The sequence below is a fragment of the Pristis pectinata genome, chromosome 6, assembly GCF_009764475.1.
Source record: "Pristis pectinata isolate sPriPec2 chromosome 6, sPriPec2.1.pri, whole genome shotgun sequence".
Classification (NCBI taxonomy): domain Eukaryota; kingdom Metazoa; phylum Chordata; class Chondrichthyes; order Rhinopristiformes; family Pristidae; genus Pristis; species Pristis pectinata.
This window is the reverse complement of record NC_067410.1, coordinates 81,191,192-81,215,924: the sequence shown is the minus strand read 5'-3', so window position 1 is coordinate 81,215,924 and position 24,733 is coordinate 81,191,192. Positions and strand designations below refer to the sequence as shown.

Here is a 24,733-nt window from a genome sequence, read left to right as displayed (position 1 = left end):
GGAGTATAGAAGAACGAGAGGTGATCTTATTGATTATATGGTTCTAGGGGGAATTGACGGGGTGTATGGTGACAGAATGTTTCCCCTAGTGGTAGTATCTAGAACATAGAATGGTACAGCACAAGAACAGGCCCTTTGGCCCATGATGTTTTGCTAAACAAATTCATCTAGTAATTAAATGCCTAACTAAATTAATCCCTTCTGCCTAGACAATGTTTGTATCCCTCCATTCTCTGCACATGCATGTGCCTATCTAAGAGCCTCTTGAAAGCCCCTATTGTATTTGCCTCCACCATCACCCCTGGCAGCGCATTCCAGGCACCTACCACTCTTGTGTAAAAAAGTTGCCCCGAGCATCTCCTTTGAACTTACCCCCCCCCCCATACTTAAATGCATGCCCTCTAGTTATAAGACATTTGACCCTGGGAAAAAGATATTGGCTGTCTACTCTATCTATGCCTCTCATAGTCTTATAAACCTCTATCAGTTCTCCCCTCAGCCTCCGCTGCTCTAGAGAAAACAACCCGAGTTTGTCCAAACTCTCCTTATAGCACATGCCCTCTAATCCAGGCAGCATCCTGGTAAACCTCTTCTGCAGCCTCTCCAAAGCCTCCACATCCTTCCTATAATGGGGTGACCAGAATTGAATGCAATACTCCAGATATAGCCTAACTAGAGTTTTATAAAGCTGCAACATAACTTCCCAACTCTTGAACTCAATGCCTTGACTAGTAAAGGCAAGCATGCCATATGCCTTCTTTACCACCCTATCAACTGGTGCAGCCATTTTCAGGGAGCTATGGATGTTGACTCCAAGATCCCTCTGTACATCAACACTGTTAATGGTCTTTGCCATTAACAGTGTACTGTCCCTTACGTTTGATCTCCCAAAGTGCAACACCTCAGATTTGGCTGGATTAAACTCCATCTGCCATCTCCATCTAATTTTCCATCTAGGAACTTATTTTCTGAGAAGGTTGTAACCCAGATTGCTGTTGGGCAGAGTCAGTCAATATATTCAAGGGGATTGACAGGCATTTAAATCACAAGGAGACAAAGAATATGGGGAGATAGGAGGAAAGCAGTATTGAGGCCAAGACTGGATCAGCCATTGTCTTATTGAATGGCAGAACAGGCTTCAGGGCTAATTGACCTATTCTCCTGTTTCTGATCTATGAATCTAAGGGGACAGTAATGCTTCAAGAGGGTACTATTTACTGAAAGAAATATTATGCACACTAAGGTGATATTTGTGGCTCTTCCAGAAATATGAACTCTAATTATTGTACCCCCACTTGACACAGAACTGTACTAGACTCATACAATGATAAAAAATGTTAAATAAAGCCAACAAATTTATTTCCTGACTAGCAATTTCATGCTCGTGTCTTAATTCATTACGATTACCAAATTAGGAAGAGTGGCAAGATGTTTATGCATCAATTTAAATTGTGGGATCTATCTCTGACACCTCTCTCTCCTTCCTCGATCTTTGCGTCTCCACCTCAGGAGATTCCTTATCCACTGACATCTTCTACAAACCTACTGATGCTCACAGCTGCCTCTATTACAGCTCCTCCCACCCTGTCTCTTGCAAGGATGCTAACCCTTTTTCTCCATTTCTCCACCTCCGCCGCACCTGCTCCCATGATGAGGCTTTCCACTCTAGGACGTCCAAGATGTCCAACTTCTTTTCTAACTGGGGCTTCCCCCCGACTGTGGTTGAGAGAGCTCACACCCATATCTCTGCCATTTCCCACACCTCCGCTCTCACCCCAACCTCTCCCAGACCCAACAGGGATAGGGTCCCCCTTGTCCTCATATTTTATCCCACCAGCCTATGTATCCAACACATCATTCTCCGCCACTTCCGCCATCTCCAACAGGACCCTACTGCCAAGCATATCTTCCCCTCCCAACCCCTTTCTGCATTTCGCAGGGATTGCTCTCTCCACGACTCCCTCATTCACTCCTCTCCCCCCACCCATTCCACTCCCACCTCGGGAACACCTGCCCCTACACCACCCTCATCACCTCCTTCCAGGGACCCAAACAGTCCTTTCTGCTGAGAAACAGGTTCACCTGCACCTCATTTAATATCATCTACTGTATGTGGTGCTCCAAGTGTGGCCTCCTCTACATTGGTGAGACCAAACGCAGACTAGGTGACTGTTTCACAGAACACCTGCACTCTGTCCGTAACTGCGATCTGCATCTCCCTGTTACCAGGCACTTCAACTCCCCCTCCCACACTATCACTGATATGACAGTCCTTGGCCTCTTCCACTGCCAGGAGAATTCCAAACATAAACTGGGGGAAGAGCACCTCATTTTCCATCTTGGAACCTTGCAGACTAAAGGCATGAACATTGAATTCCCCCACTTCAGGTAATCCCCACCCCCCTTCCACACAACCCCCACCACCCCCCAACCATGCTTCTTCTCTTCTTCCCTTTCCTAGCCCTTGTTTTCTTGCTCTTCTTGCCTTTTACCGATCCCCAGCTGGGTCTGCTCTCCCCTCCCCTGCACCTGCCTATCACTATCTGTTACCTGCATCTACCTATCACCTCCCTGGGCCCACCTCGCTCCCCTCTTTGTCCACCTATCAACTGCTCTGCTTTTCCCTCCTAATATATCTTGGGTTTCCCCTTTTCCTGCCTTCAATCCCGAAGGGAGGGTCCTGACCCGAAACGTTGACCACCTGCTTTTCTCCACGGATGCTGCCTGGCCTGTTGAGTTCCTCCAGCATCATCGTGTTTTTCATCTGGATTCCAGCATCTGCAGTCCTTTCTTTCCCTAAGTTGTGGGATAGTTGTCCTTTTATGTTAATACGAAACAATTTTGAGTTAACTCATCAACTCAAAACCAGAGTCTTAACAGGAGTCACATTAGTAGTCCAATTATGGATTCTGATAAAACCAAGTGGCATGAGACAGCCTCCTGGAGGTGGTCTTGTGTCTCTCGGGCTATGCACTATGCACATTATTGGGTCTGATGCAAAATATATTTCATAAGATTGTCATCCTTGCATGTAGAAACTTAATTTTGAATTCTTTGTCATTGAGAGAGCAGTGCTCACTGGAAGTTTACTGCATAGTAGGGAAACAGCAGCAATGTGAAATCTGATCACGTGATATAGCTTGTGACTGGAAAGTAACCTCATAAGTATTTTGTAATACATGTGAGAAAGGCTGCCAGTGTACAATTTAAATTCAATATGTGGTATTTTGGTGAAGCACAAACATAAGATTTGGCTGTATATCTGAGAGATATTCTGAAAAATTCACAAGCAATCTTCAATGTATGCTCCCGCTTGTTGATTCATTTCTTGACCAAACAAACATTATATCATATTGGTTCTAATTTGTGAAAAGACAATCAAGCGTAGAAAGTGCACAGTGCTTGTGTGATTCATACAAAATTCTACCTGTTTCAATTTTTCTTTATTTTGGAGGTATTGGGCCTTCCTGGGTTACAGAAGACCTGACTTACGGAAATCCGACATTACGCAAATTCACCCATAAATTTTTAAAGAAGCCTACCTTCCTACTGGAAGGTTTTATCTCAGCAGTAATGCCCCTTGTGGGTGCAAGGTCTATAGGCAAAAGAATTCTTATTATATTGCAGGAGAGGAGGGATTATTGTTTTAATTAACTAGATATGGATGTTACATTGTTTGATAAAATATCATTGTGAAAGTATCAATAGAAGAGATTGCCCTGTCAGTTTCCAAAGCAAATCCCTTAAGTGGTCTGCTGCTGTGGACTGGCAGCCTGTGTTCATCGTCCTTGTTAAACTGGTTCAGTTCTCAGCATGTATTTTGTGTTTTTATTGCATAAATGTTCACATAACTTTTTTGGTGGTGACTTGTGAATTCTCTAAGGGCAAATTTCTGTTACCAGAATTGATATAAGCAGGGGTACACTGTATATGTTGCATTAGTTTAATAATGGGTAGTGTTAGGGTAAACATAGAAGATATTTGATGAACTGATAGAATTATAGGAAGTTTATGCAGAGTGATAAAGGGGAAATTGTTTGTTCCTGACTTGTGGTAAAATCGGTTTATGGATGGTTCTCAGGAACTGAACCCTTACATAACTCGGGGACTGCCTGTATCTATTTCCCCCTATTAATTCTAATCCACTCCTTCCCCCATTTTTTTTAATCTTTGACATCAAAACAGTAATTTATTTTTTGCAGTACGCTGTTCACCACCAATTTGAGATGAATGCATCTAGAAAAGATTATTACATAGGCCTGATTTTAACTCCTCATGTCCAATAAGAACAGTTTGTTATATTAATGGCAGTGTGGTCCTCACTTTGATTAATAATTCATTTGTGTCATGAACCATTTTGAAGGTGTATTTTGGCCATCGCAGGTGAGATCTCACTAAAATGCAAATTTTGTGGTCAAATAATATTACCTGGACACCAATGTAATTTTATTATATAGTCATGTATTCACCAGAGGAACCCAATAACATGCAATTGCGGGCCTAGGAGAGGGACAAGAATTTAATTTTATTGTTTTCATTGTAGGACAAGGAATGGTGGAGTGTTCTCCCATGCTCCACAAGAAATCCATGGATCTTTGCTGTCTCAGACTTCGCTCTCCCACCACAAAATATTTGTCTGCTGACTCCTTTGCATGAACCTCAGTCAATTCCTGCAAGTTGCTGGTGCTGCTTTCCTCCTGCAATAAATACCCTGGTCATCAAGTTGGCAGGCCTACCACTTCCTATTCCTAAGGTAAACTCTCACCTCATCTTAAAATCTGGGCTCATATCTCCATTATTGTACATTTCCAGCCTTAAATATTCTTATAAACTTCAAGCCTTTGAAGCTTTACATTTCTAGTGACTTATTCTTTCACTTTCTTTCACATATTAGAAATGCTAGACACTGAAAATGTACCTTTAATGTTGAGCTCTTATTTCCCCCTTGAGGTTAATGCAAACACAGCTTTTTATATATATGTCCAAAATTGTTTGGTGTGAGGCAGGGAGCCAATAGCTCTTTGCATCATTAATTTTATCAGGAATAACAGAAGAAGAGCACAGAGTAGCAGAGTAGGGTTAAGTATATAAAGATAATAGTCCACATTTATTTTGAATCTTTAAAATATACTGCACTTTACAGAGAGGGATGAAAAATAATGAAGGAATGGTTGCTAGGCCATAGATTAGGAAGGGTAACTGAAGGCATGATTGGACAAAGCTTAAATAAAATGATTTGAAAGATAGAGACAGAAGAAACGAGGCAGAGGAATTTGAGAGGAAGTTGCAAAATTAGGGCCAAGCTTACTTAAAGCTCCACAGCCAATGGTGAAAGAAAGTTGGAATGCTCAAAAAGCCAGAGTTGGAAGATCAGAGAGGAGTTAGAAACTGGCAGAATTTGCAGAATCTGTTGGGACAAGGGATGTTAGATGTGTTGTATATAGGGATTCGGGGCCAATGTTGATCTAGGATATCTGTGATATGTGAATGGGTCTTACTGTTTTTGAACTACAGTTAACAGATGGTGGAAAATGGAAGGATGGCAAAAAGGATGTTATAAAAACTACTTCTAGATATGAAAAGATGGGTTTTGAAAGGTGAAATTAAATGAAGTTCAGGGTTTTATCTTGCTGCAGGCCCCTTTATAGCATTCCCTTTTAGATGGCTAAGTGAGAATAAAATGCATTTGAAGACTATTTTCACAATCATTTCTACCTGGTTCTAGCTCACAACTTTTCATATATATTAAATAAAATAGATTAATGTCTGGGTTGCAATACCATATTTGCTATTCTGTCTTGTCTCCAACATGTGTGCTCTCAGTGTACCTGTAACACACAAGTCAACATTTACTCCAATGGAGAAAAACAGAAGCCATCATCACTTTTGGCTCTTACCACAAACTCATCTCCCTTTCACTGACTGCACCCTCTCCCTGTGGCCACTTACAGGATTATTACTAAAATGCAAAATCTTGGTAGAATAAAATGGAGTTAGTCTGGCACACTTGGGACTTTGGTGGTGCCGGACTGGCAGATTTTCCAGACTTCTGGATGGTATTCCAATTAATACTCCAACTCTTTTTCAATTCACTTTTTTTTTAAAGATGTACACAGTAATATAATAAAATTTCCACTGAACTCAGAATGTTTCAAGGGCAAGCAGGAAACAGAGCCCCAGTGACTTTCATGGGAGAGCAGGAACTGGGGCCCAGGTGCGTTAAAGGGAATGGGGGATTCTGTACCCACTGAGCCAGATGCTGAACTATTGGGATTCCCAAACAAGCAGATAACAAATTGTCAGAGTTTTCCTTTATCCAGTTTGTTCCATCGCACTCTGGCAATTAATTCAATTCCTCTTTCTGGCTGCTAATGCAAACTCAGCTTCCTCAACTTTCCATTCATTTAAGACTTTGATATTCCAGGGTTCCCTGATGTAGTCTCCCAGTCCTGCTCGGCCCACTTCTACCTTCTGCCTGAGGTCCACAAACAGGACTGCCTGGGCAGGCACACTGTTACAATTTGCTCTTGCCCCACCAGAGTTATTTTCTCATACACTGACTCCATCCCTTCTCCCCTGGTTCTGTCCCTTCCCATCTACATCTGTGACATTGCAGTGCCCTCCATCACTATGACACTTTTTTCAATTCCCTGGTCCCAAATGGCTCATCCTTATCATGGAAATACAATTCCTCTTACACCTCCATCCCACACTAGCATGGTCCGAGGGCCCTCCGATTATTTCTTGAACAGAGGCCCAACCATTTGCCCTCCACTAACAGACTCATTTGCTTGGCTGAACTTATCCTTGCATTGAACAATTTCTTCTTCAACATTTTCTTCCTCCCGATCAAAGGTCCAGGAACTCACATGGGTTTTGTGGGATGCGTGGAACAGATTTGTTTGAGTACTCTTTGGGCCACTTAGCTCAATTCTTTCTCTTTACATCAATGACTACATTGGCGCTGCTTCCTGCACTCATACATACATTTGAAAATTTCATTACATCTGTTGCTCTTTTCCACCCTGTCTTCACCTTCACATGGTCCATTTCTGACTCTTCCCCTCCATTTCTGGATCTCTCTCTTTCTATCTCAGGGGATAAGCCAGCTACAAATATCAGTACAAGCCCACAGATTCCCAAAGCCACCTTAGCTATACTATATTTCCTCCTACTCTTCCTCCTATAAGGACTCCATTCCATTCTCTCACTTTCTTCATCTTTTTTATATTTGCTCTAATGATAGATGAGACTTTCAACTCAGGTGCCTCTGAAATAGAACATAGAACAGTACGGCACAGAACAGGCCCTTCGGCCACAATGTTGTGCCGACATAGCTAATCCCTCCTACCAACAGAATGCCCATATCCCTCTATTTTCCTCTCATTCATGTGCCCATCCAAGCCCCAAGATGTCTTTCTTTTTCCTGAACCATGGTTTCCAAGTTAACAGAGCCCTTGACCATATCTCATCTATTTCCTGCACCTTTGCTCTCAGTCCCTGTCTTCCTGGATGAAGCAGATTGAGTTCCCCTGATTTTCACCTTCCCCCACCAACCTCCTCATTCACTGGTCATACTTTGCAATTTCTGCCAGCTCCAAAAAGATTCCAGCACCAGAAATATAGTCCCCTCTCTTCCCCTTTCAGCATTTTGGAGGGGTTGGTCCCTTCACGACTCCCTGATCTGCTCTTATGTTCCCATGAGCCACTCTCCATCTCATGGCACTTGCCCATACAAACTCAGGAAGTACAACACTTGTCCTTTTACTGTTCCCTTCTCACCATTCATAGACCCAAGCACTCCTCCAGGGTGAAGCAGTGATTCACTTGCACTTCTTCCAATCTAGTGTACTTCATTCAATGTTGTTCACAAAGTGGGAAAAAAACAAATGTGGATCAGGTGATCACTATCCAGAATATCTGTTGTCTGTTTGCAGGACCGACCTCAAGTTTCCTATTGCCTGCCACTTTAATTCTTTATTTCACTCTGATCTAACTGTTTCTGGCCTCGTGCATTGTTAAAACAAAGCCCAATGCAAGCTTGAGGAACAACACCTCATCTTCTGTCTCAGCATCATGCAGCTTTCCAGCGTCGATATCACATTCTCCCAGGTAACACTCTTTCTCTGTCCGTATCAGAGGTCGTTTCTGCTGTAAGTCATCAATCTATGACATTGCCTCCATTTTTCTCTCTGTATTAGTACAGTCTGACCTACCGGCATGTCCCACAGCCCTGCTATTAGCAACACATTACACTTTGGTCTGTTTTATCACCTCTAACTCCTTCCATTAACCCATTTGACTGCTTAAACTCAGGTCCCCAGCAACCCTGGCTTTATACTATCAGTTATTTGCACCTGCCCTCCATCCCTCCTATCATATTCAGTGCAACTTACATACAACTTTCTTATCTTTCTTTCCAAGTTCTAATGAAGGGCCTCTGATCTGAAACGTTAGCATTGTTTCTCTTTCTGTTGCCCGATCTGCCGTCAATGTTTTGTATTTTTCTTTCAGATTTCCAGCATCTGCAGTTGATATTCCTGTTGACAGGGGAATTATTTTCATCTCATTTCTGAAAGTCAGCCCTTGATATAACAGTTGAAGATGAATGGCCCCAAGCTACTGTCTGTAGCTGCATCTTGAGGGGTCTTGGTGAAATGCAAACTGAGTATTGATTTGCATCAATATGCGTTATTGATAAGTGCTGCTTAATAGTACTACCAATGGCATCACTTTGCTGATGATTAGCAGTAGATTAGTAATGATAGTGTTTGGAACATTCTTCTTTTAATAGGCAGGACACAGTGGAACAATTTTGCACATTGTCAGGTAGAGTGCCAACTTCCTGCATCTATATTTGGAAATCTGTCCACTGAATCTGCCCCAGGAGAAATCTGGGACAGATTCAATGACTTCATTCACTTCAACAGTGTGAGGGAAAAATGTTCAGGTTTGCACTTTTTGAATTAATTAAATTAAATATATTTATAAATTTTAAATATGTCCAAGTATTTTAATTGCTTTGATTCTTACAGCATTTAAATTTGTAACAATTCTAAATATTTTGTACAGTTTTGTTTCATCAATTTTTCATATTTATGAATTTCAGAGGCATTTAATAAAGGTTCAAGAATTGCAATGCATTGATGGGGGATGTGACTTAACCTGATGTTAAAGTATTTCTGTGAGCAGAACTTGCTATTCCTCATCAATCAAGTTGAAGCTAGCTCTGTGAAGCATGTTGCTACTAGAAGATTGCCTCAGATAAGTATAGACCTGGAAAGTAGGTGAGCAGCTAAAGCAGGTGACTTGCTAATCTAAGGAAATTCCAAGCCTGTTGTACACTTTAATAAAACAATTAATGAAGCGATACAGATAAGCAGTGTTAATATTTCTTGTGAAATGTTCACTTGATGGAATTGAATGAAATGCCTGAATTAAATATTACAAAAGGAATCAACCTAATATTTCTATTACAGTGGAAATGTCTTAATGATAAGCACAATCATTAGTAGTTATTAGTCTAGTTGATGTAAGTGAGCTTCAATGAATGAGAAATTACATGGAGTACTCAAGAATCAGAATCAGAAGGTAGAGTAGCGGTTAGCATAACACTATTACAGCGCCAGCGACCCCGGTTCAATTCCTGCTGCTGTCTGTAAGGAGTTTGTACGTTGTCTGCTTGGGTTTCTTCTGGGTGCTCCGGTTTCCTCCCACATTCCAAAGACGTGCAGGTTAGGAGCTGTGGGCATGCTATGTTGGCGCCGGAAGAGTGGTGACACTTGCGGGCTGCCCCCAGAACACTCTACGCAAAGATGTATTTCACTGTGTGTTTCGATGTACATGTGACTTATAAAGATATCTCACCTTATCTTATTTTACTTCATTTGACAAAAAGTCTTCCCCATTTTACTCCCTTTATTCAAGAAAGAGCTGGGAAATTTCTCCATTTGATAATATTGATTGCTCAATTAACACCATGAAAATAGTGTCACCAACCGCCTCTGTGTTGGGGATACAGTACCTTGTAACCCTCTACCCAGTATATACCTTTTTACTGTTCAATGTCTACTGTAATGTTAATGAGACTCGGGCATCATAATAGAACCCTTCCTTCTCAGTATGGACTCCTGGAATGTATCATGTCTAGTCATGTAATTCTTTCTTCAAAAGCAGACAGAATATAAATCTTATCAGACCTAGATTAGACTTTAGACTAACAAGTGCTTTTATTTACATAAGGCCAGTGAATGAACAATAAGTATTACAACAAAATGAAATAGAATTTTCTCTGCTTGTTACAAAAATTAGTAAAGTTACTCTTCAAAATTAGACATTAAGATGAAGATTTACTTGCTCTAAAGGCTAAATCCTCTATCTAGCCTTTCTTAGTTAATTTTAATGGGTGAAAATTCTTACGTCTGCCCATTGAACATATGACTGTTAGCATGTTGGATGCATGATTATTTGGATTGTGACACATGACAAAAATACAAACTGCTAAGCAGAAAATCCAGCGGAATCCATGTTAAGTAGTAGTTCGGCTAAAATGTTAATTTCTCAATTTTCGGGTCTGCATTCCCCCAGATTTATCTGGCAATGTTGATTTTACTGGATAGTTCTTTTGCTTGGTTCTGAGTGGCAATAAATTGAAAGAAATGGATCTTAAGGTATGTTTGGTGTTTTGTTTGCTGATTTAATGTACAGCATAGGCTGGTTTTACAAGTGCACAATCTTGCCAGGCAATCTTAGGAGCATGTGCCAGTACATTTGCATCTTGTATGCTGTACATTGGTACAGATACAGAGACAAGCACTAGATCATCATTGCTAAACTTATCTGATATACTGCAGATCTTATGTTTTACAAACGTTCATGATTGCCATTCTCTATTAACTTTTCTAAAGGTATGCCTAATCATTGAGCAAGTCTCCTGAGAGGTACAATGCTGTACTGTCAAACTTATCTTTAATAAAAGTCTTGATGTGAAGTTAAATTTTTTTATAAGTAGTCAAGTAATTCAAAAATGATTATGCTGTAAAAATTTCTTCAGATATATTTTATTTTACCAAAGTAATATTAAACTGGAACATATCCAACATAAATCATTCTGTTTTTTGGGGTTTGCATGATTAATTCTAAGCAGGTGAGTAGAACATGATAATTCCATTGCTGTTATTATTTAATTGTGGATATTTTTGCTTTCAGTGAACATCATCCCAATTTTTTTGGAACAATTATTAGATCCTTCTGTGAAAACAGTTGTTTACTGATATGTATCGTAGATTTCAACTAATATTTACTGTTGCTTTATTCATGTTAATGATCTAGATATTTCATGTGTCATTTTCTGTACACTAAAATATTGATGAGTAATTCTAGACTAACTTGTACTAAGAACAGGCCATATTTTCCATAAAGATTTTATTGCATCCAGAGTTATGTAACTTCATCCCCAAGGATTCAACAGCATGATTCAAATTTCTCTTGCATACTAATCATTTACTAAGATGCATTGTCGATTTAATTCAGAATCAGGCTTATTATCACTGACACATGACGTGAAATTTGTTATTTTGCAGCAGAAGTACAGTGCAAAGGACATAAAATCTATAAATTACAGAAGTAAATAGTGCAAAAAAAAGGAATAATAAGGTTGTGTTAGTGTTCATGGATCATTCAGAAATCTGATGGCGGAGGGAAGAAACCGTTCCTGAATTGTTGAGAATGGGTCTTCAGGCTCCTGTACCTCCTCCCTGATGGTATTTGATGATTTGATGTATTTGTGGTACATATACTACTGTATAAAAGTCAGTGAGAGATGATGATGATTTTTGCTCTCTGAGCAGCATTGCAGAGAGTTTTGTTTTATTTTTGATACTTTGATATCCTTCCTGTGAGCTAATGGAAGTTACTGCATGGAAATTCATGCTCTGTGAAACTCAGGGTCAAATGTTGCATTGTCAGTGTTTCCCTGACTACTGCATGACTGTTGACTTTGATATTTAAGATTTGCATATCTTGTAAATTCCGTGTCAACTTCTGCCTGCACTGTCAACTTTCTACTGGATTATTTGCACAAGGTCAATAACTGAAGCTAACTTAAATCGTTCTTGCAGCTTTTTAGACAACAGAGCCTGAAAGTTCCCTGCAGACTTTTGTATCACCAAAACTGCTGCAGGATGGAGATGAACAAGTTATTTAAAGGGAACCCCCTGAATGACTGGCATGCAAAACAAATACTTTGACAATTTCTTCTACTGATGTGATTTTTTAATCTTCACTTCCAGTAATTGAATAAACATGGTCCAGAACAGTAGGAGAGTTATGTCCATCTGATAGAATAGATGGGACCTTGGGTCAACATTCATCAGAAGACAGTACCTTTGTCAGAAAGAATACTGTTTTCCCCCGTTAATTAGGTTTGCTTACCAGGATGCTGCCTGGAGTAGAGGGCATGTGTTATAAGGAGAGGTTGGACAAACTTGGGTTGTTTTCTCTGGAGCAGCAAAGGCTGAGGGAAGACCTGATAAAATTTATGAGAGCCACAGAGTAGACAGCTGGTATCTTTTCCTGGGTCGAAAGGTCTAATACTAGAAAAGCATGCATTTAAAGTGAGAGGGGTTAAGTTCAAAGGAGATGTGTGGGGCAAATTTTTTTTAAGAGTGGTGGGTGCCTGGTAATGCACTGCCAGAAGTGGCTGTGGAGGCAAGTATGATAGAGGCTCTTGGACAGACTCATGAATGTGCAGAGAATGGATGGATATGGACATTGTGTAGGCAGAAGGGATTAGTTTTGTTAGGTGTTTTTAATCACTCGTTTAATTAGCTTGGCACAACGTTGTGGGCTGAAGGGCCTGTTTCTCGTGCTGTTCTGTTCTAATTAGGACCCTATAAATGGTGATTACCTAAATGCATACCCTGTATTCTGCACACATTTAGATATTGCTAAAAAGAAGGAGCAGGACAGTGAGGATTACAACAATGTGTTTAATGGGTCAGAAATGCATGAATTTAGGACATTTAAAAAGATCTGCCCTCATCTGTACAATCACCATCAATATAAGATATCTTTTTAGTCACATGTACATTGAAACACACAGTGAAATGCAGCTTTCACGTAGAGTATTCTGGGGGCAGCCCGCAAGTGTTGCCACGCTTCCAGCACCAACATAGCATGCCCACAACTTCCTAACCCATACATCTTTGGAACGTGGGAGGAAACCAGAGCACCCAGAGGTAGTGTAGCAGTTAGCATAACGCTTTACAGCGCCAGTGACCCAGGTACAAATCCGGCCACTGTCTGTAAGGAGTTTGTACGTTCTCCCCGTGTCTGTGTGGGTTTCCTCCGGGTGCTCCGGTTTCCTCCCACATTCCAAAGACGTACAAGTTAGGAAGTTGTGGGCATGCTATGTTGGCGCCAGAAGCGTGGCGACACTTGCAGGCTGCCTCCAGAGCACTACACAAAAAGACATATTTCACTGTGTGTTTCGATGTACATGTGACTACTAAAGATATCTTATCTTAAAAACAGACCCACACAGACATGGGGAGAACGTACAACCTCCTTACAGGCAGTGGCCGGAATTAAACCCGGGTCACTGGTGCTGTGATAGCGTTACGCTAACCGCTACAGGGATTTCCAACCTGCTGTAATTTATTTCTAATATGTCAGAAGTACAGCTACTTCGATAAACCAAACTCTAGGTATTGGAAATCTGAACTAAAAACAAGGAATGCTGGAGATACCCAGAAGGTCAAGCACCACCTGTGGAGAGAGTTGACTTTTAGTTTACCGACCTTTCATTGGAACTAACGTCAAAATACATACCATATGACAAAAGGTCAATGACCTGAAATGTTATCTGTTTTTCTTTCCGTGGATGCTACCCGACCTGCTAAGTATCTCCAGCATTTTCAGTTTTATCTAAGTACAGCTACTTGCTGTTAAAGGCTACCGGCTATTTTGTTTCAGCATGCCAGTAAATATTATAAAGAGTATGTGTACAATCAAGACTTCATCAGCCTAGGCTAAAATAATGAGAGCAATATCATTGAAACTCAGTGCTTTGAGGAGCAAATTGCCTTCCATTCTTGCAAGGTGATCATTGAAGGCGGCAAGAAATGCCCTTGGTAATTATCAGATCATAAAAGGCAAAACTTAAGCTACATCAATGTTTCATAATCAAATTCAGGAAGTTGGTATACCCAAAGCAATGATTCTGTAGGGGTGGGGGAGGATGGTAGTCTGATTATAACCCCTCAATCATTTGAAATATCCCTCAAGAAATGTTTTTGAGGAATGTCATCCCACAGTTACATGGGTATGAACACGCTTGTGCACAAAGTCAACTGGACTGGTGCCTAGGTCATAGAAAAATGTGATGGAAAAATTAAATTTTAACTCTTTCAGTCCTGGAGGTGTTTTTCACTCATGGTTTTCCCTTTTTAAGGAGTTAATTTCCTGTAAGTTTCTCCCACAATCGATGCAAACTATTATTAAATATCTATTTTCTTTGTCACCTAGGTGGGTGTATAAATGGTCTAAGTTTCTGATCCAGTTGTCTTTCAAAGTTTCTACTTTGGAGATGGCAGAACACCTTCTACCTGACTTTTCAAAGCTTGACTTGTTTTCTTTTTCTGATGTTGGATATCTGCTTCAATTAGTTGTGTTTTGTAAAGTTATTTCAACATAACTGTAGAATTATATAATAAAAATCTACTTATGAACAAAAAAAAATAAAAACACAAGGTCAAAACATACACAAATGGAGGATAGAGAAAATCTTCAGTGAAAATTCAATTCAACCTTTTGGTTTTAGAATTGACAAAGTATTGTTACATAGTTTTCTAAGGGTGAACAAGACAAATGCTGTTGTCTTCTACTGAATCTCCTACAGTTGGCTTCGTAATGGGAAGGGTGAGATTGGGTCTCAACAAGTCAGGCTGAGAATTTTGCCTAAGGATATAATGAAGGGATTAACTGATTGGACATATTCTCAAATGGAGTCATGAAGGATAGCAGATTGCACTTTTAGAACAGCAGTTGAAACTATTTCTGAATTAAATCAATTCATTATAGCTAATAATTTTGGCAGTATTCTATAAGAAGAATATATATATCTCAGTTCTTGGTTTCTTTATAAATGTCAGTTTCATTTATGGTATTTGCAAGATGTAAATGTACTTTGAGCTGTTACAAATAATTATATAGAACAGTGATCAGGTTTTGTAGGAGAAGGCTGTCTGCCATTTTAGCCTGAAATGTGCCCAAAATCTGACGCAAAACACCTATTTAAGTAAAAGATATAATAACAACAAGGTGATCACTTTAAACTAACACTCAACTGATACAGCTGCAATTCATAACTAGCATTTACCGTTTTTGAAAGAAATCATGGTGTATTCTGGAAATCATTTTGGCCTTTTAATAGTGGTTACAAATCAGTGAGGAAAAATCCCCAGCCAAAAATAGAGCTGACGTTTAGTCCTAATTAGGAGTACAAGAATCTAAGCAATAGGAGCAGCAGTAGGCTATTCGGCCCCTCAGCCAGCTGCCATTCAGTGCAATCACAGCCAATCTTTTACCTCAGCTCCTCTTTCCTGCAATAACCCGATATTCCTTTATTTCCTAAATATCTGAAAAGTTATCATTCTTTGTCTCATGATATAATTAACCACTGATCTTCTACAGCTCTCTTGAGTAATGAATTCCAAAGTTTCACTCCCCTCTGTGTGAAGAAATTTCCTCTCATCTGTCTGATTGACTGACACTTGGTTTTAGCCGCTCCAGTGGTGGAAACACCATCCCTGCACCTACCCTATCAAGCCCTTTAAGAATTTTAATATTTTAATGATATCACCTCTAATTTTTTAAACTCCAGAGTACAGGTCAAGTCTGCTTAATCCTTCTTCAAACAGCAAACTTGCCACTCAAGGAATCAATTTCCTTCAATCTCAAATCATCCTCCTTAGGCCTGAACATAGTATTCCAGTTGCAATTTCTACATAAATAAAGCAAGATTTCTCCATTCACTTACGCAAATTTCCTTGAAATAAAGGCCATCATTTGCTGTCCTAGCTTGCTAAACCTGCGTATCATCTTTCAGTGATCTGGGGAGAAAGTATAAGGGATGGCTAAGGACATTGCAGAAAAAAAATGGAGCTCAAGAGTTCTTAAACCCTGGATCCAGGATGGAAAATTAACCCTGAACACAAATGTGTGAGCATCTATCAGGCTTGTATCCTCAGTACCTTTCTTTATGTCTGTAAAACCCAGTTCATGTACTTGAAATAGGAGTGAAAATTACAGACTTGTCTCAGAAAATTCCTTCTTTTCACTTGTGACCAAAGACAGACTAACAAAATCCTTAAAGGACAACTTTTCCCTCAATGTCGGCAAAACAAAAGAGTTGGTCACTGACCTTCAGGAAGGGGGGTGGTGCACATGCTCCTGTCTACATCAATGGTGCTGAGGTTGAGAGCTTCAAGTTCCTAGGAGTGAACATCACCAATAGCCTGTCCTAATCCAACCACGAAGAGGCCACGGCCAAGAAAGCTCACCAGCACCTCTACGTCCCCAGGAGGCTAAAGAAACTTGGCATGACCCCTTTGACACTCGCCAACTTTTATCGATGCACCATAGAAAGCATCCTATCTGGATGCATCACAGCTTGGTATGGCAACTGCTCTGCCCGCGATCGCAAGAAACTGCAGAGAGTTGTGGACACAGCCCAGCATATCACGGAAACCAGCCTCCCCTCCATGGACTCTGTCTATACCTCTCGCTGCCTTGGTGAAGCAGCCAGCATGATCAAAGACCCCACCCACCCAGGACATTTTCTCTTCTCTCCTCTCCCATCAGACAGATGATACAGGAGCTTGAGGACACATACCACCAGGTTCAAGGACAGCTTCTACCTCACTGTTATAAGACTATTGAACGGTTCCCTTATATGATGAGATGGACTCCTGACCTCACAATCTACCTTGTTATGACCTTGTTACCTGCACTGCACTTACTCTGCAGCTGTGACACTTTATTATGTATTTTGTTATTAATTTTACCCTCTACTACTTCAATGCACTGTGTAATGAATTGATCTGTAGGAATGGTATGCAAGTTTTTCACTGTACCTCAGTACAAGTGACAATAATAAACCAATCCCAATATAGACTACACTGAGGGTTTGCAGCTTTTATTGCACGTGCCTCGAACTGTCAGCTGTTTGAATGTGCTTTAGGGCCAATTCAATAACTGCTCAAACTGCAGAAGGACAAAGCTCCAATATAGTAACAAGGTCATTTAGATTCTCAAGAAATTCAGCATTTCTGTTGATAACTGGGAGAACCCTATCTACAATTTCCCAGCCTGGAGCAGATGGGTTAAGGCAGGTACAGAAATGTGAAGGTCCACAAGAAAGCCCAGGATGGGGGCTGCAGGTAAGGCAGAAAACAGTCTGCTCCAGTATCTGCTGAGTGGATGTTACTAAAATGGCAAACATATATAATTTAAAAATACAGTTTAAAAAGCCCAATGGCATAAATGCAGCTTTATGGTAATATAAAGACCCCACTTATAATAAAACATAAAGGACAAACTTCCCAAATATTAAAAGGTACAATATGCAAAATATTGTCTCTTTTAAGGAAATTTAAAACATCACCTTTACATTCTGCAGTTTAAAGCAGAATCCTTGTCCTAATGTTTAATAATATGTGAAACATTGGTATATTTGTTTCCTCAAAGTAATGAACAAAGTTTTCACAGTTTAAATACAGCTACAAAGATAAGCAATTTACAGAAATATAAATACAGATTTCTAACAAAATATTGTGCATGAGCAATGATTAACATCAATTAACTGCTTGACCTCACAGAGACTTACCTGACCAACACCATTGACTAATAAGTGACAAAAAAAAACAGTTTGACCACATCTTTTTTGAAGATTGATTTACTATTAGCTGCTTAATATGTGATTAATACATAAGATTAAAAACTTCAGAAACTATTCAGGAAAGGAGGGAAACAAAAAAATAGGAAACTATAGGCTAATTAGCCTACATCCATTATTGGGGAAACTGCTGAAGCCTGTTGTTAAGGAAGCAATTGCAGGGCATTAAAAAAAATAGGAGACAATTAGGGAGAACTAATATGGTTTTATGAAAGGGAAATCAAGGTTGATAAACTTGCTAGAGTTCTTTGAGGAGGTAACAAAGCAGAGAAAGGAAAATCAGTAGATGTAGTCTAGTTGGTTTTCCTGATGACACACAAAAAATTACTGCACAAGAATATACAAGGTTGGGATAATACATTGCCATGAAAAAGGAATTGGGTAAATAACAGATTACCTAGGGTCAGGATAAATGGGTCACTCTCAGAATGGCAATCAGTAAATAGTGGGTTGTCACAAGGATCAGTGCTGGTGCTCCAGCTATTGATAATCTATACTGATGACTGGGATGAAGGAACTGAGAGTACTGTTGCCAAATTTTCTGATGATATAAAAATAGGTAGGTTAGCAAATTGCGAGGAGGGCACATAGAGCCTGCAAAGGTAAGAAAGTGAGCAAGAAGTTGTTAGGTGGATGCTGACACAAGAGACTGCAGATATTGGAATCTGGAGGAAAAGTTATCTTCTGGAGGAACTCAGCAGGTCAAGAAGCATCTGTGCGGGGAAAGGAATTGTCCACACTTAGTCCTGATGCAGGATTTTGACCTGAAATATCAAAAATTCATTTCCTCCCACAGATGCTGTTTGACCCGCTGAGTTCCTCCACAGATTGTTTGTTGCATTAGGTGGATGCTGTATGAATCTATGACTCTACTTTCCTACATTAAGTTGTTGGATGGAAAATACTGTAGGAATATAGAACCATAGAGTCATACAGCACAGAGACAGGCTCTTTGGCCCACTATGCCCATGCTGGCCACCAGGTAATTATCAATACTAATTGCATTTTCCAGCACTCAGCCCATAGCCTTCTATGCCATGGTGTTTCAGGTGCTTACTTAAATACTACTAGCTGATACTTATCTTAATACTAAGAATGCTGCCTCTACCACACTCTCAGGCAGTACATTCCAGATTCTAACCACCCTCTCGGAGGAAAAATTTCTTCCTTAAATCATCTCTAGATAGTGTCCTCTGGTTATATATAAGTGGGGTCATAGGTTCATGAAGCCTGAAAACAGGCCCTTTGGCTCATCATCATGCACTCAGTTACACTAATCCCATTTTGTTCTCCCCACATTCCCATAAACTCTCCCAAACATTAGGGGCAATTTAGAGTGGCCAATTAACCTACTGAACCATATGTCTTTAAGATGTGTGAGGAAACTGGAGCACCCAAGGGAAGCTCACGAGGTCATAGGGAGAACATGCAAACTGCACACAGACAGCACCCGAGGTCAGGAATGAACTTGGGTTGTTGGAGCTGTGAGGCAGCAGCTCTATTAGCCCTGCCACTATGCCACCCAGAGGGGAAAGGTTTCTCGCTATCTACCCTATTCTATATACCTCAGTCGAGGTCCCCCCAACCTTCCCTGCTCTTTGGAAAACAAATCCTACCTATCCAGTCTCTCCACAAAGCTGAGGCATTTCATCCCAGGCAACATTCTGGGGAATCTCTTCTGCAGCCTCTCCAGAATAATCACATTGTTCCAAAAATATGACATCCAGAATAGTACACAGTAACCCAGCTGTGGCCTGATGTTTACCATAACCTTCCAGCTCTTATAGTCTATGCCGCAGCCAATGAAGGCAATCACCTTACTAAGCTGTGCTGCTGTCTTCAGGGATCCTTGGATATGTGCACCAAAGTCCCTCTGCTTCTCAGTCCTTCCTAGGTCCTAACATACATTGTGTACATCCTAACCTTGTTGGCCGTCCCAAACTGCGTCACCTTGCATTTTCAGGATTAAATTTTCTCACCCATTTCACCATCATCAATATCATTCTGTAGCTGAAGACCACGCTTATCATCAATACTCTGCCAATCTTTGTGTCATCTGAGAACGTACTTATCATACATCCTACATTTGCATCCAAATTATTAACGTGTATAACAATGGTCCCAGAACACGAGGTTGCAGGCTTCTAATCCCTAAAGCAACCCTCACTCAATTTTAGATCCAATTTTAGCTCCAATTTGCCAACTTGCCTGGATTCCATGAGCTCTCATCCATTTGGATCAGTGTCCCAGTGACCTTGTCAAAGGCCTTATTGAAACAAATACCTTGGTATATCGGTACAGCAAGTACTTAGGAAGGCAAATCGAATTGCAAGGGATATGAAGGAGAAATTATGGAAGTTCTGATGCAACTTTACTGAAGTACTGTGTGTAGTTTTGGTCTCCATACATAAAGAAGGCACGGTAGTGTAGTGGTTAGCGTAACACTTTACAGCGACAGCAACCCAGGTTCAATTCAGGCCGCTGTCTGTAAGGAGTTTGTATGTTCTCCCCGTGTCTGCGTGGGTTTCCTCCCACGTTCCAAAGACGTAAAGGTTAGGAAGTTGTGGGCATGCTATGTTGACACTGGAAGTGTGGTGACACTTGTGGGCTGCCCCCAGAACACTCTAAGCAAATATGTATTTCACTGTGTGTTTCAATGTACATATGACTAATAAAGAAATCTTATCTTATCTTACTTGTTTTAGAAACAGTATGAGAAGATTTACTTGATAGATTCCTGGGATGAAAGGGATTGATGTAAGAAGAAAATCTGAATAGCTTGTCATGGAGTTACAGAGAGATGCACCATGGAAATTGCAATCGACCAAATCCATACTGACCATCAAGCACTCATTTTAACTCTAATCCCACCCTAACCCATTTTATTCTCTCCTGATGCTTATTGGACATAGAAGAATGAGAGATGATAGATATTTTAGATATTAGGTATTTATTTATTAGTCACATGTACATCGAAACACACAGTGAAATGTGTCTTTTTGCATTACTGAGAATGTGCTGGGGGCAGCCTGCAAGTGTCGCCATTCTTCCGGCACCAACATAGCATGCCCACAACTCCTAACCTGTACGTCTTTGGAATGTGGAAGGAAACCGGAGCATCCAGAGGAAACCCATGGGGGGAACGTACAAACTCCTTACAGACAGCGGCGGGAATTGAACCTGGGTTGTTGGCGCTGTAATAGCGTTCTTATTGAAACAAATAATATTCTGAAGGGGATTGACAAGGTGGGTGCTGAAAGGGTACTTCTCCTGTGTCAGGACATCAGAATGGCAGTCAGATGGTCGGGGAGTCAGAATTCTCTACCCAGAGAGCTGCAGAGATAAAGTGACATTGAGGCCAAGAGTGGATCAGCTATGTCTTTTTGAATGATGACCAGCCTCGAAAGGCACAATATCTGCTCCACTAAAATTGTCTACTTTGAGTGGTGCCTGTTTAAGTGCACGCTGGACCAGTGAATAGGTTACTCAAGGGCCTGATGCATACAGGCCTTGTATGAGGAAAGGCCTCTCCCTTCATAATGGCAGAATGGCAGAGAAGAGAGAGGCCAGAAGTGAGCGAGGTGGTCAGAGATAAAAGGTGATAATTGGGTGAGGAATAACAGAAGGGCTGGGTCACAGGATCAGAAAGTTAGGGGTCAGGCTGAGATTGGAAGAGGGTTCATATCAGAACAGATGCCAGGACTGGAAGAGTAGAGACTGGGCTGTAATTGCAAAAGGGATTATTGGGCTGAGGTCAGTTTGCACCAGGAACTTGGTAGAAGGGATGTAACCGGAGGGAGGGTGGGGGTATGGAATTTCAGGTTGGGAGTTTGGCTGAGGGGGCAAAGGTCAACTGTCAGATATCTTGGGGGGGGGGGGTTTGCGGTGAAGAGGAAGGTTGGCAGACGAATGGTTGAGGGCCAAAGTGTGAGTCAAGCTAGGGCAGTTGGGGGTCAATACAGTGAATTGGCGTGGGGGCCCCAGACCTGGTGAGTAAAGGTAACCTACCTGAAGAGGCTTCCAAACATTGGATTCCACTGTGAACACCTGCGTGAGTGGCCTGTGTAAAGCTCAACAACATCAACAACTTTGTGTATCTGGCATTTATTTTGTATCTGTATTTATTTTTCATTGACATTATTGACAACACCGTGGCACGCAAAAACGGCGCGGCACAATAAAAGTTTTCTCTAAATTGCCTCTAGGTGTGTTATTCTATGTTACAATTTCCTGAATGGTTTGGATTTCTTATTTATATGTGATAAGTTATCTGCAACAAGTTGTAAGTCCAACCATAAAAAAGCCTTTAAGTTTCCAGCTGGGAGGCTGTGATTAATGTGAATGCGCACGGAACAACTCCCCAGTCGCACATTAATATGTGCAAGCGCTGCCCTTGCACGCAGTTGAGCACCTGCACCGTCTCAGTCATACCCGCTTCCTGCCCCCGCCCCGCTGACTGGCTTCCAAGCGCTGCGTGACTGCTTTCGTTCACTGGTGGCCTGCGGTTATTTTAAACTACAGTTCTCAGAGCATTGTCACGATAGTAAATGCAGTGGCGTGCGAAGTGTTTTGGCTGAGCCTTGCATTTAGCCGCCATCTGACTTTCTCAAATTGAGAGGCGCGATGTTAAAGACACGATCAATTCCATACTGAGAGAGGTGGCGCGGCTCTGTTCCAGAGGCATAGCTGCACGTCTGCGGGGTTCCTGTGGGGGAGTCACGGTCGCCGCGCACGTAATAGTTGCTGGAGCTGCTTCATCGACACCTCGGTGACGCTCATCAGCGAGTTCAGTTGATATCATATATTGTGCGCATAGGGTTCTGTTTAGAAGTGATCCCATGATTTCAATGCCATCGGTTATTGGTACATATAACAAAAGACCCAAGTTAATATAAGTCTTATAAGCACAGAGGAAAATGCGTTTTTCTACAGTAGTCTCAGCCTGGCTTTGCATTTGCTCGGCATTACATGCACGCCTGTCCTTGCCTTTCCCTGATCCATTGCACGCCACCCATGTCCTATCTAAACATTACTCATTCTTTCGTGCAGTTTGCAGAAGGCTTAACTTTGGTTTAGTGACCTCTATAATTTCCGGTAGCTGTTGTGCATGTGTTTGTGTAGTAGATATCGTGCCCAGGAGTTTGCGGGGTTAATACCCAGATCTCCAGACAAAGCAGTTCACTTCAGACACGCAGGGTCAGTTAGGTGCAGCTGCTGTGATCACACTTCCTTAATCGACATGGCACGTCGCCTCAATAGAGGATACAGGAGAGGATCCGCTTTGCATGCAGATAGATCAAATTTGTTTTTCACACGAAAGAAATGTCTTGGCATTTGATTTACAAGTGCATGGTATTTTTTTCAGGAATCAAATTAATCTACGTTAATCATAAACTACGTGTTTAATCCAGTTCGTTGACGAAATCAATAGTTACACGTTTTGTGCTTAATACTTGTTTGTAATAATACTTGAGAGTAAGGTCTCACATTTTCTGAAATAAAAGGAACTTTGCAGGGCATCATTACTGAGGAAGTTGCCTTTGAACTTTTTCCTTCAAGAACATATGTTGCCTTATTTTCAAACTTACTTTTCACCACCATTTATTGGTTTGCAATATAATAAGTAATCTCTGATGGCTTTGCACACAGCAAGTGAAGACAAAATATCGTCTGATAGCCAGATTTTGATGAGCCACAATTTAACTCAATTAAACACTGGGATGACCAAAGATGTAACTATTTTAGCCTCCGTCACAGACTCTGTTCCCTGAACTGAGATCCCAACTCCATATCCACAGCATCACAGAGAAGGCACACTTCCATCTCAGTTGCTTTGCCCCACTTTGTCCTTGCCACAACCCATCTGTTGTTGAAAAGATATTGTCTCTTTCATCAGCTTCAGACATAATCATTTCAATGCTTTCTGGCTGCCTTCCATTTTCTCATGTTTAAGATCTAAACTCCATCTCACATCCTCATTTGAATCAAGTTCCATTCGTCCATCACACAACAGGAGCAGGAATAATGGCCACCTGGGCCTTCAGGCCTGCAATTCCCATTCAATATCATCTCAGCCAGTCTGTCCCTGGCTTCAGCTCCTCCACAAATTCAAATGGCCCTCAGTTCCCTGATCTTCCTAAAGTGCATCAACCTCCTCCTTAAATACCCCAGTGATCTAGTCATCACAAACCTCCGTGGTAGAGAATTCCAGAGATTCACCACCCTCTGCAGGAAGATATTCCTTTTAAATGTCTGTCCCCTTATTGTGTAACTAAATTGCCTTGTTCAAGACTCTCCCACTAGTGGAAACTTATTAGCCTGTACCCTATCATGCCCCCGACAATATTATATGTCTCAGCAAGAACATCCTTAATTCTTCTAAATTTGAAAGAATACAGATCTAACCTTTTTTGGCTGTTTTTGAAAGGACCACACTCATCCAGAAATTAGCCTAAAAATCTCTTCTAGACTGCCACAGTTCCTAGTATATCCTTTATAAATAAGGTGACCAAAACAATAGAGATTACGCTGGATGCAGCCTTACCAACATCCTGTGCAATTGTAGCAATACTTCTCTATTTTTTAAATCCCAAACCTAGCAAAAAGGGCTAATATGCTATTTGCTGCACCAAGAAATTTGCTAATGTTTTTGTGTTTCATGTACATGAACACCTAGATCCATCTGCATTTATAGTCTCGGACTATTTAGATAACAATCTGCCTTTAGATTCTTCTTACTAAAATACATGGCCTCACATTTTCCCACATTAAACCCCA

The 24,733-nt window shown here is 41.0% G+C and overlaps 1 protein-coding gene across 21 annotated transcripts in view; it reads left to right on the top strand.

The window, feature by feature from the left end:
• Positions 1 to 10,823, top strand: part of tiparp (TCDD-inducible poly(ADP-ribose) polymerase) — a 36,724-nt gene extending 25,901 nt beyond the window's left edge. For 18 of the 21 annotated variants that reach the window (XM_052017373.1, XM_052017387.1, XM_052017386.1 and 15 more), the window contains exon 7: positions 4,544 to 4,876. In XM_052017373.1, the coding sequence (XP_051873333.1) occupies positions 4,544 to 4,861 (318 nt within the window). In that variant the 3' untranslated portion in view covers positions 4,862 to 4,876. Of the gene's footprint in view, positions 1 to 4,543; positions 4,877 to 7,937; positions 7,989 to 8,514; positions 8,551 to 9,109 lie in introns of those variants that run through there. The other 3 variants (XM_052017392.1, XM_052017394.1, XM_052017393.1) reach the window with 3 other exon arrangements.
• The last annotated feature ends 13,910 nt before the right edge of the window (positions 10,824 to 24,733 follow it).